Below are 12,574 nucleotides of genomic sequence, written 5' to 3'. Positions count from 1 at the left end.
ATTTGTATCCTGCTCTTTTCCCAGGATGGACTCAGAGCAGCTTCAAGGCATTAAAAAACAGTACAATTAAAACATTTTTTAAAAACGTACATTAAAAAGAATTTTTAAACTGGTCCAACATCCCAGCCTGTCCTTATAGCAATTCCTTAAATGCCTGTTTGAACAGGTAGGTCTTCATCTGCCGGCGGAAGGCCATCAAGGAGGGAGCCGTTCTGATCTATTCCCTGGGGGATCAGGGAGTTCCAGAGTCTAGGGGCAGCCACCGAGAAGGCCCTCTCTTGTGTCCCCACCAACTGTGTTTGTGATGGTGTTGGGATGGAGAGAAGGGCTTCTCCAGAGGATCCCAGGGTCCGGATCGGTTCATATCAGGAGAAACGGTCTGCCAAATAGTGTGGACCTGAGCCATTTGGGCTTTGTAGGTAATAACCAGCACCTTGAATTGTGCCTGGAAACAAACTGGCAGCCAATGAAGCTGTTTCAACAGGGACATTGTATGGTCTCTGTAATCTGCCCCTGTTAACAGCCTGGCAGCAGTTCTTTCTAGCATCTACATTTTCCGAACACTTTTCAAAGGCAGCCCCATGTAGAGCCCATTACAGTAGTCCAAACGGGATATGACTTCTACTCGCTATCCAGGACGTTTCTAGCCATTGCTTCATTCTGCATATATATAAAAAAACAAGCTGTGTTAGCAGAAAAACAAGGCACAGGCACTAGGAAGTCCATTTTCCCAGCCTTGGAAGGCAGTGGACAACGGTGTTGTTTGGGCCAGACCTTGGCATGAAAACCCAGATTAGACACTCCCCCACACAGCAGCTAACCTATAACAATAAAATCATAGAATGATGGAGTTGGATGAGACCACAAGGGCCATCAAGTCCAACCCCCTGCCATGCAGGAAATCACAATCAAAGCATGCCCAACAATATGCAAAGGAATCTTGTAGCACCCTGAGACCTCTAAAAGAAAGAGATTGGTAGCATGAACCTTCATGGCCTTGAGCCCAACTCATCATATGTATACCTTGTTACAATGGGTCTTCCAAGCCAGGCAGCAGCTGAATGGCAAGCCCATCAGCAGGCATTCTTATTTAAAATGTAAACTATCTAGCCAAGGTAAGAGGTAATTGTGATTTTAGTGGCAGACTCTTCAGGGCTGTGCAGGATGTCTGAATGGGATTTGAAGCAACCCCTTAGCAGAAAAAAACTGATTATATTGTTTTAAAACACTCCTGGAGGAAGGGGAGCTTCTCCCCCCATGGAGAGGAGTCTGTCTGTTTGTTTTTTATATAATTTTTCTTAACCCCCTGTATTAGTGAGAACCATCTCATGGAAGAAACTGTATTTTTTTTTTAGTTTCTTCCCTTTAACAGACATCTCTCCTATGAAAGAAGGGAAGGCAAGGGGAGCCACCCCTCCTGAGGCTAGCTGACTGAGGTTCCCTGTGTTTTATAACAGGAACATAACCCTTTTACCAATAAAGTGGAACTTGCTTGGTCACCTTAATCCAATATATCTATCATCTCATATGAGATGTTTTTAACAAAGATCCACAATGTATGTAAGCATTAGAGGTCTGCTGAGTGACCAGAGGCCTTCTCCTTGCTTGTTACCCTGTTTATTAGCATTTAAATGAATCTGTATTGTTAAAGCTTATGCTCTTAATGAGAAGTGCTATGGCTGAATAACAGTTTGCACAAAGAAGGTAGAACCATGTGCTCATCTTATGTCTTAGGCTGTTCCAGCTAAGGCAAAAAGGCTGTGGCCCTAATGGAGACAGAGATGGATGCCCATGAGGAAGGAAGAAAAATCATCATGTTGGCTTATGGCTAGCCCCTTCCCTTGTTGAATTAGTTTCCAGGCATCTTCTCTGGCCTGGAAAAAGAAGAGTGGGTGAGGAGAAACAGCACAACTCAAACTTCATGGGCTAACAGTAATAAAATGAACACCAGAAAAAGTCAACCAGTATCTCTTGTAAATCGGAGCCCCTAGACCTGTTGCTATGGGGGGGCTCTCCCCTCCTTTATTTGCCCCATCAAGGGAGGCTGCCTGGGCAGTAGCTTCTTCCAGGCACTGAGGAAACTGCTCCTGGGTTAGCAGTGACTGAAGGCCATTGCTAATCATGGGTAGATAGCTGCATATGGCCTGTAGTGTAGCCCTGATATTCACAGGGCATTTTGTTTTATTTATGTTTAAAACAGCCCCAACTTCAAGCTGGGGTTTAGAAGCTTAGCCCTTTTAATCTCAGGCAGGCTTTATAGTAACCTGGCTGCATTATAGAAGATGGCTTGGTCCTCAGCTCCCTTCCAACTTGCATAAGTAGCTGGGAAGGGCAGAGGGGCTGCTGTGGGACATGGCTCTACATTTACCTGAGGCATGTCTGTGTGCTGACAAGGATAATCTCTGATGGAAAGGAGAGGCCCGCTGCCATAGTTTGGGGCAGCCAAACACAACTGGGAGTGAAGGGAACTCTCCACCCATGATATCCACAAGTGGCTTCCCCCTTTTTATTGTTGTAATTTTTGGGAAGGGAACACAGGAGGATTTGTATCCATGTGCTCTCTCATAGAATTCTTGGGTTGGAAGAGACCCCAAGGGCCATCCAGTCCAACCCCATTCTGCCATGCAGGAACTCTCAATCAAAGCATACCCAATAGATGGCCCTCCAGCCCCTATTTAGAAGTGGGTAGCAGAGGCCATGCTCTCTCTGGGGAGGACATGAAGCCATTTTGTGCTTTTTTGTGGGATGCTCTGTGGCAGCCAAAAAGGAGCATTTTAGAGTTGGAAGCTTCAGTTCCTGCTGGGCCAAGTCCAGCTTCCTTTACAGCCATGCGGCTGTACCACATAGAAGAGGAGTCCTCTGCCTCCTTACACACCATCTCATTATAAGAATTCAAAATGAAAGTGCAGGAGCCCTGGCAACACCACCATGTTTCCCAGTCTGCAAAAGGATCCCCCACACCTATGGGGTCCTGGGTGCCATTGGGGCCAGAGATGGGAAGGAAGGGGGAGACCAAGGGTTTATGCCCCCATCTGCCCTCCTGGCAGAGTCCCAAACCTTATGCTAGGCATAGTGCCTGCAATGGCCCTGGCAGAGGCCTCATGGCAATGCCTGCCCCGAGAGAGGGCATTAGATCTGGCAAAGGCTATTTGGTGGCTGGAGAGGGCCCCTGGTACTCAACCTTCTCCTGTGTCTTCTGGCTGGCTTGTCTCTCTGACCTTGGCCCTGTTTCAGGCTGTGCAGAGGTGATGCAGAGAAATCTCTTGCCATGGCTTCTGGCTGGCCTGTCCTCTGAACTCTGGCCGCAAATGGGCTGAGCAGGCGCTGAGAAGGGAAGTTTCCATAACTTCTGGCCAGTTTCCTCACTGATCCCTGGCCTTAAACAGGCTGGGCAGAGGTGATGCAGAGAAATCCTTTGCCATGGCTTTTGGCTGGCCTGTCCTCTGAACTCAGGCCCCAATGGGCTGAGCAGAGATGCTGATGTAAAGGTACCAATCAGGAGAAACAAACAAACTAAGTCCATGATCCAAGATGGCTTTTTATTTTGCATGCAAATGAACACAGGGGAATCATTTCTACCAAACTGTGCCACCGGACAAAGCGTAGAGCAGCCTTTTATACAGAAGACAGTGCTTAGGTTTCGTTTCTTTAAGTGGGCACCCTCCTTCTGAACTTTCAATAACCCAAATTAAAAAAAGTGTGTTCTTAACATTTAATGAGGATGAAACTCTATGTCTTATCACCGAAGACTGATTTATCTCCCTCCCTGTCTGGGTCAGCTTGGCCTTGACTCTGCAGGTGCACTGTCATCGTGCCAAAACTCAGAAAGGGGAAGGTGGGGAGAGAAAGTAAGGAGTAGAAGAGGGGGGCAACCCAGCCAAAGGAAGAGCAGCGAGAGAGAGGGGGGGGTTTATCAAACCCTAACACTGAGAAGGGAAGTTTCCATGACTTCTGGCCAGTTTCCTCACTGATCCCTGGCCTTAAGCAGGCTGGGCAGAGGTGATGTGGAGAAACAGAGATATGGAGGGGATACCCCTCATCATCTGTTCCCACGGCTCCCATGTGCTGCAATGCTGTTGCAGAAATCTCCTGTGCTCCCACCATGATAGGGGGCAGATCTGGAGGAGGGGGAGAGTCATTGGCAAAGCCAAGACCTTTCTCCAATCCTGGGAGCCCTTGCCATATTAAGTCCTTCTTCATGCTCCCAAGGCAGCAAGAGAAACGAAGAGAATAAAAGGACTGAAGTGGCAGTAGTGAAGAAGCTGCAGAGCAACAGCAAACCCATCCCAATGGGTCTCTCTCTGAAGCCAGCTCCTTCTGTTGAGCTGGCAGACCCTGAGCTAGGGAAGCCTGAGCTAAGGATGACGCTTAGCCAGTGCTCTTGGGGTCCTCTGCCATAGCCACCACCAAGGAAGGGAGGGGGGCGGGGAAGGCAGGAGAGAGGAGAAGAAGGGAAGGCCAAGAGAACTCTCAAACCGCTTTTGAGAAAGGAAAAACCTTGCTGGCTCGAAGAGACACATCCTGCTAGGAGCATAGGCAGGAACAAGACTGAGGCTCAGGGGGGCTAGCTCCTCCCTATATAGGGGCCAGTCTTTTGTTTATTGTCCCTGCCTACAGGAGCAAATAGGAGGAGCTAAACCCAGATTACAGGACAGGACCCTCTCTGCTGGGAAATGGTGTCCCTAATATTATAGGAATATTTTCAAGCCATCATCATCATCATTATTATTATTATTATCATCATCATCCTTTATTTATAAAGCGCTGTAAATTCAAAAGCCATGAGTGGTCAAATCCATGGGTGCATCTACACTGTAAAAATAGTGCAGTCTGACACCACTCTAACTGCCATGGTTCCCTCCTACAGAGGCCTGGGATTTGTAGTTTGGCAAGGCACCCTTACTCTTGGGCAAACAAGGCTAAAGAGCCTTGCAGAATTACACATCCCAGGGCTCTGTGGAGGGAACCAGGAAAGTCAAAGTGGTACCAAGTAAATTATTTCTACAGCATAGAAGCACCCCCAGTGTATCTGTATGCATGTAAAATACAACAAAGTCTAGAATCCCCAAAACAGTGGTACTCTGGTTGGCCAGCCCAGGGGGGTGTCTGCACTGAGGAAATAATGCAGTTTGACCACACTTTGGCTGGCATGGCAGCATTATACAGAATTATGGGAGTCATAACTTTGTGAGGCACCAACATTCTTTGCTAGATAAAGCTGAAGACCTTGTAAAACTACAAATTCCAGGAACCTGTATGATGGAACTGCAGTCCTTTATTATTATTATTATTATTAACCTTTATTTATGAAGCGCTGTAAATTTACACAGCGCTGTACATGCAATCTTTTTAGTTAGACGGTTCCCTGCCCTCAGGCTTACAATCTAAAAAGACATAACACAGAAGGAGAAGGGAGTGGTGACGGGAAAGGGTAAGAGGTCCAGCAGTTCCTCTCAACCTCCGAGTCCTGGACCAAGGCAGATGGACTGGAGGGAGGGCTTGGCTCCAAAATGGAAGGTTAATCATTATCCAGGGAAAATACATACTCACAAGTAGGATAATACATATACAGTACATAGCAATACAGGAAATGGATCGATAAACAGCCAACAACAGAACATCAGATAGTAAGCGACAATTATGCGATGCCTGGGACAATCCTCTGGGGTTTTAGCTACTCTTCCTAGTTTGGTATCAATTTGATAAGTATGCTCCCAATTCTGTCATCCAGGTCATTGATAAAGATGCTGAATAGCACTGGGCCCAGGACAGAGCCCTGTGGGACCCCACTGGTCACTTCTCTCCAGGATGAAAAGGAGCCATTGTTGAGCACCCTTTGGGTTCGGCCGGTCAACCAATTACAGATCCATTTAACAGTTACCTTGTCTAGCCCACATTTTACAAGGCCTTTAACCTAGACTAACCTCCCGCTCATTGATGTTGTAGTTCATGTTGTAAGAATGGGTTTGAAAATAGACTAAAGAGATAAAGTAGTATAAAATGTTTTTATCTAAATACTTAAAAAGGGTAACAAAGCAGTATAACAAAATGACATTAAACCCATATATACAAATGATACTAAGTCAAGCATAATAACAATGGCATACATAATAACAAGTAATATAAACTCCATAACACAAGTATAATACAAGAGAAAGGAAGGCTAAGGATCGGGTGAGCAAAAGGGGAGAGAGCTCACTACAAGGCCAGCCTTCTCAAGGGTGAAAAGAGAGCCATCCAGACCCAGAACTCTCCATTGACCCTGGAACAGACTCCAGAGCAGAGCCAATAATAATAATAATAATAATAATAATAATAATAAGCTTGTCATTGCTCCCACAGTTCACCCCAGAGGCCCCTCCCATTTTAGGAAATTCAGACCTAAATTTTAACCTGTTTGCTTTTAAATTTGTTTAATTTAAACGTTTAATGAATTTAAACTGTATTAATTTGTGATCTTTATTTATTTATTTATCATTTAATTAATTGTAAACCTGAAGACTGCGCTGAAGTCAAGGGAGGAGGAGGAGGGGCAGCACCTTCGTTTTGTGTGTGTTGGGCATTTCCTTCCCAAGGCGTTTTATGTCTTTATGTATTTTGAGTATTTGCTTAGGTAATAATAATAATAATAATAATAATAATAATAATGTTTATTCATCTTCAGCCAAAAGGCTACCGGAGCGGCTTAAGGAACCGTTAACCAGACATGATGTAACTCTGTAAACCGCCTTGACCCTTTGGAAAGGCGGGATATACAGTAAATAAAAACTATGATGATGATGATGACTACAAGAGAGCAGGTTTTCCTTTCCATCTTCCTCCCTTCAATGTATGTCCCTTCCAAACAGAAGGCCCTCCATACCTCTCCCTTCCTCTGCAACAAGCCTCCTTCCTCTCTCGCTTCCAGCGCCGAATGAAGACATTAACAGACGCCCCCAACGATTCCCCAGTTTAAATTGCAACCCCAGCCTCTGATTGGCTACTGAGAACGTAATGCGCGGCCTCCCATTGGATGGAGCTTCCCGCCGTGCTGCAATCACCGACCTTTCCGCAGCAGCGCTTCACGTCGCTCCTCATTGGAAGGCTGAACCTTCGCTCACTTTCCAGGCCTCTGATTGGTCCGAAAAGAAACACAACAACCCGCCCTTGAATGTTCCATTGGCTCTTCCCCCCCCTCACCTAGAGATAATAAAGGTTAGAGTACTACCCTCCTCTACCAAGTCTTCGAGTTTTTTTATTTATTTATTATAATAAGGAGATATATATACATACACACACACCCTTATTATATAACTATATATATATATATATGTGTATATATATATATATATATGTATATATATATATCCTTATATATATGTGTGTGTGTGTGTGTATCTTATTATTATATTATAATATTATATTTTATATTACAATAATTATAATATTTTAATAATATATTAATGACGATATATATATAACATATTCATATTCATATATTATAATATTTATATAAAATCAATCCTTATTAGAATATATATGCAGATATATAATTATTTGTATATATTATAATATTTATATAAAATAAACCATTATTATGATATTTTAATATTCTTGTCCTGTTTTTAATTGTCTTGGGTGGGTGGGTCTTTGGCTTATAGGGCTTTTAGGATTAATAATAATAATAATAATAATAATAAATTTTATTAGTAGCCATATATATATATATATATATATATATATCAGATAAACTCAAAATAAACTTAAATAATTAATTATTATTATTATTTGGGGGTTTAATGTATTTTAATGCTGTTTTAATGTTGTAAGTCACCTCGATCCAATTGGTGAAGCGGGATATAAATAAATAAATATATTATTATTATTATTATTATTATTACTACTATTTTGAACTAAGCCCATAAACGAAAAATGCAGGCCTATGGCTAACCCCTTCAGTTTCTTTCTCCTGTTTGCCTGAGGAAGAAGCCAGACTTCGAAAGCGTGCAACATGATGTGCATTGTGCATTTGGGTTGGCCCAATAAAAGTAGAATTGTTTGGACATTATTATTACTATTATTACTATTAGAGTAGCAATGCTCATGATCTGAGCAGCACATCTATCGCCTCAAGACAGGACTTTAAAAAAGAGAAACTGCATCTGCACTGAAGATAGAATCAAAGCAGCTTGACACCAGTTCAGCTGCCATGGCTCCATGCTGTCATGACATGCTGGGAATGGTAGTTTGTTGTGGCACCAGAGCTGTCTGACGGAGAAGGCGAAAGGGATGCATCTGCACTACAGAAATAATCCAGGTTGACACTGCTTTAACTGTTGTTGTCGTTTATAAGGCAACAAACTGTGCCCTTTAAGAGACTTTGGACTTCAGTTCCCAGAAGCCTCAGCCACGCTGGAGAACAGTCTGGGACTCTGGGAGCCGAAGTCCACGATCCTTTCAAGAGCAGAGTTGGGGGTCCACTGGATTCTAGGGCCATAGATCTGCCTGGCGCTTCCTTCTTCACACAAACAGTCAGTTCAAAGCATCGAATCCTGCCAGAGGCCTACAATCTAAGGATGAAATATACACTATACAATGAACTGTGCAAGTAAAACCCAGGAGACCACAAGGTGGAACTAAAGAACTGTGCGAACTACAGTTCCCAGAATTCCATAGCACCGAGCCATGGCAGCTGAAGTGGTTTCAAACTGGGTTCATTTCTGCAATGCAGATGCGGCCTTCCTCTCACAAAACCACAAACCCCAGAATTCCACAAATGGCAATTAAAGCGGTGTCAAACTGCATTAATTTCTGCAGTGCAGATGCAGAGCCAGTAAGGGCTCATCCTATGTTCCTGAGTCGACCCGGAAGCTAGGTGCCCTGTGTCCATCTTGTTCTTTCATAAGTCTATGAAGAAGGAAAAGGGGGCGGGGCCGGAAGTGGCTCATGGGGCTCCCACGTGCTTCCGCTGGAGCTTCCTGGGCTTTTTGCTTGGCTCCCAGCAGCATCTAGGTAAGGCTTCCTACTGCTCTCCAAGGAAAGGCCTTCGGAGGACGCTTTCCAAGGACTGTCTCAGTTTTAATTCTGCAAAGCTTGGGGAAGCGTTCCTTTTTGGAACTACCGTTACTTTTCCCCCTCTCCCAGAATGACCATTTAATAGCTCTGCTGCTCGGGGGATTTGGTGGAGCTGTAGTGCTACAAAATAAAGTAACTTCTCTCAGGCTCAGGGACCATCCCAAATAGTAACTTTTTGAGGAGTTCATTTGTTTATTCTCTTGCCTTCCCTGCTTTTTACACCCAGAAGGTTTTTTAAATTGTGCGGTTGAAAGGATGGGTTTTTTAATGGGGAGTGAGTTGATCTGTGTGTACCTTATTGTAACTGTTGTGTTTTGACTGGGGTTGTTTTGCCTGTTGGTTGTTGCTGCTTCCCCACCTCGATCCCTGAGAGGCAGGTAATTATTATTAATTAATTATTATAATACTTAATGCTGCTCAGGATCCAACTCAATATTGCACCAGCAGACCCCCTAATTATCATCATCATCATCATTATTAATAATGGGGGTCTACTGGTGCAGTGTTGAATTGGATCCTGAGCTGCGTTGCTACAGCCCTCCCTAAGGTCTTTTTACATGAGGATTGAGCTCAGGCTTTGCTTCATTTGCTCTAATTTACCCCATTTCACAGAACCTTAGAGTTGGAAGGGACCCAAGGGCCACCCAGTCCATCTTCTGCCATGCAGGAATACATAGAATCCTAGAGTTGGAAGGGACCCAAGGGCCACCCACTCCAACCCCATTCTGCCAAGCAGGAATACATAGAATCACAGAGTGTTTTCCCCACATTCATGGGGGTCCTTCACCCCTAACGCCAGGGAATGTGGAGGGACCACTGTACTCTTTGCGGGTAACAGCCAAAGAGCAGCCACTGCGGCCATTTGCCCACCTAAGCATTCAAAAAGGTCAGAAGGAGTCCCATGGTGGAGAGAGTAGAGGGGTTGGCGCTTCTTTTAGGTGCTCCCAATACAGACTAAGCTCTTTCCTTTTGCCACTCTACTCAGAGAAGGGGACGATTCCTTATACATGAGGTTGACTTACAGTTGAGTATATATGGTATATAAAAGAGATTATTCTCTCCTTGGTGCTTCCAGGAGGAAAAGATGGTACGCAAGCTCAAGTTCCATGAACAGAAGCTCCTCAAGAAGGTAGACTTTGTGAACTGGGAGGCCTCTACAGGGAACCTTGCTGAGCTGCGGGTGCTCCGTCGCTTCCGCTTGCAGCGGAGGGAAGATTACACTCGCTACAACCAGCTCAGCCGCGCAGTTCGAGAGCTGGCTCGCCGCATCAGGGACCTAGGCGATGTGCCGGAGTCGGCAGCTTTCCGGGCTCAGAGTACAGCTGCGCTCCTGGAGAAGCTGTATGCCATGGGGCTGGTGTCCTCCAAAGCCTCTCTGGAGCAATGCGACCGTGTCTCGGCCAGTTCCTTCTGCCGCCGTCGCTTGCCTTGCCTGCTCCTGAAACTCCGCATGGCCCAGAACATGAAGTCTGCAGTCACTTTCGTGGAACAGGGACATATCCGAGTCGGACCGGAAGTCGTGACCGACCCAGCATTTTTGGTGACCCGGGCCATGGAGGACTTCATCACCTGGACAGACTCTTCCCGCATCCGGCAGCATGTGCTCAACTACAATCAGGAACGGGATGATTTTGACTTGGCTTGTTAAGGAGAGCCTTCCTTTTCCCACATTTCTTATAATCTTAGTGAACTGCTGAAATATGTCTGAAGTAGCCCTTAGTCCAGATACTCTCTGCTGGTCCTGGCACTTCCCAAACTAGTAGATTGCACCCAGTCAAATGTGGACTGTCTGCAGTTTTGACTGATCATTATATACCATTGTTTAAATGACAGTGTTGTGCTACCTTATTGCTTTTCCAAGACTTGGTGGGTCCTAATGAATTAATGGAAATCACCTGTGAATGTCTAGTGTCTGTAGAGCAGTGGTCCCAATCTTTTCTATGCCCCACACTCCTAGGAAATGTTTAGTTAATGTTTGCACCTCCTACAAAAGTAATCAGTTGAGGGCACTCCAGGTTGGGAATTCCTGCTGCACAGCACATGTTCTTTTCCTTATAAGAAAGGAAAATGCTAAATTACAAACATAAATTTTGAGAACACACACACAAAAACAACAACTGGGTATACATTACCTTGTGTTCACAGTATCCACCAGAGGAGGGTGGTAGACAAAAGGCTGTCTTGGTAAACTCAGGAAAGGAAGCGTGTTGGCAAAATGGAAAGGCTTGTTATCAGATGTTCTTTGTGTCTTTATTGTAGACCTTTTCCAAGACCGTGCTGGAGATTAAGTAATTGGATTATATTTGTCCCCATCCCGAAAAGCAGCTTCAGATCTTGATCCATCTTGAATGTTTTAATTAAAAAATAATAATATACAAATTATTCACTTCTGGCTGGATGGTTTCCAACATCAAATCCACATAACTATTGGGACGTTGAAGGTTTTCACAGCTGGCATCCATAGTTTTCTGTGGGTTTTTGGGCTTTGTGGCCACGTTCTGCTTGCATCTGAAGATGCCAGCCACAGTTGCAAGCGAAATGTCAGGAATAAATTCTTCCAGAACGTGGCCATTAGCTCAAGGCCTGGAAAACCCACAGATAGTCACACATAACTATTGCTTTTAAGAGTTCTGTTTTTTCCTCTGGACTTGCAGCAAAAAATTTTTTTGTTTATCTGTATGGTAACAAGTTTTCAGATAGCATAGAAGCAATCACTCCATTGTTATATTTCTTGGCTATTTCTGTAGTCTTTGAGTTAGTGCTTTGACTCTTCATAGATTTTAATTCCTCAGCTCCATTCTCTACAGTTTCTAATATGAAGAGAATGCTTCTTTGCCCCCGCTGCTGTTTTTGGCAATAGCTTGACCTAAAAAGTGAGATTTCTAATAGATTTTAGAGGGCAAAGGTCATTAATATTATACTGTTTTACTGTTGCCAATATGATTTAGGTCTTTGTTTTCTCCCTGTGAAATCAAGTTTGCCTCCAGCCTTGGAAGTTTAATAAAAACGTGGTTCCACAATACTATTAAAATTCTGTTTAAAAACTACACATTGTAATCAATGTGTTGCAATGTCTGAGCATTGTAGTACACATGGAGTTGCAGTTCAAAACATTTGGCAACCACCAAATATCAGTTCAGTAGCTAAGCCTGGATAACTGTGCATCTCTGCTTTTAATTCAGGTTGTATTTTGTATGAGTCTTTTGGGACACCCCCCCCCCCCCCCCGCATTTAAAGCATGTGGAGCACAGGGCTTCTCTGCATGAATGGATTGCTCCCTTTATGAGAGTCTGCTTGGAGGAGTAAGCAAAGCAAGTTGGCCTTCAATATGACTGTACAGGTTTTCTGAAAAGGAAGTATTTTTGACGGTAAACCCAAATTATTATTAAACTACTGTGCAGAGATTATGTAAATCAGGAGTTGGGAAAGTAGGTTGCATGTGGCCTCTGGACTTTTTTTTTTTTTTTTTTGTGGCCCCTGGAACCCATAAAGAGACATCCAATGCCTGCCATTGTGTCAT

The 12,574-nt window shown here is 44.1% G+C and overlaps 2 protein-coding genes across 5 annotated transcripts in view; one reads left to right on the top strand and one right to left on the bottom strand.

Annotated features, from left to right (window-relative positions):
- Positions 1–6,976, bottom strand: part of DLGAP5 (DLG associated protein 5) — a 38,000-nt gene extending 31,024 nt beyond the window's left edge. The window contains exon 1 of one of the 3 annotated variants that reach the window (XM_089522853.1): positions 6,863–6,976. In XM_089522853.1, coding sequence (XP_089378979.1) covers positions 6,863–6,923 — 61 coding nt within the window. In that variant the 5' untranslated portion in view covers positions 6,924–6,976. Of the gene's footprint in view, positions 1–90; positions 308–6,862 lie in introns of those variants that run through there. The other 2 variants (XM_089522856.1, XM_089522855.1) reach the window with 2 other exon arrangements.
- Positions 6,977–8,952: 1,976 nt separating this feature from the next.
- Positions 8,953–12,074, top strand: IMP3 (IMP U3 small nucleolar ribonucleoprotein 3). 2 transcript variants are annotated; one of them, XM_089522851.1, is made up of 2 exons: positions 8,953–8,991; positions 10,130–12,074. In XM_089522851.1, the coding sequence occupies exon 2, from the start codon at positions 10,139–10,141 to the stop codon at positions 10,700–10,702; it is 564 nt and encodes a 187-aa protein (XP_089378977.1). In that variant the 5' UTR covers positions 8,953–8,991; positions 10,130–10,138; the 3' UTR covers positions 10,703–12,074. The 2 variants fall into 2 exon arrangements, with proteins under 2 accessions (XP_089378977.1, XP_089378978.1); XM_089522852.1 differs by lacking the exon at positions 8,953–8,991 and adding an exon at positions 9,269–9,431.
- Positions 12,075–12,574: the final 500 nt, after the last annotated feature.

This window comes from Sceloporus occidentalis, unplaced genomic scaffold, assembly GCF_023333645.1.
Source record: "Sceloporus occidentalis isolate IW3139 unplaced genomic scaffold, rSceOcc1.0.p SCAF_4, whole genome shotgun sequence".
NCBI lineage: Eukaryota > Metazoa > Chordata > Lepidosauria > Squamata > Phrynosomatidae > Sceloporus > Sceloporus occidentalis.
The sequence above is the reverse complement of the archived record's forward strand: the minus strand, read 5'-3'. Positions and strand labels throughout refer to the sequence as shown.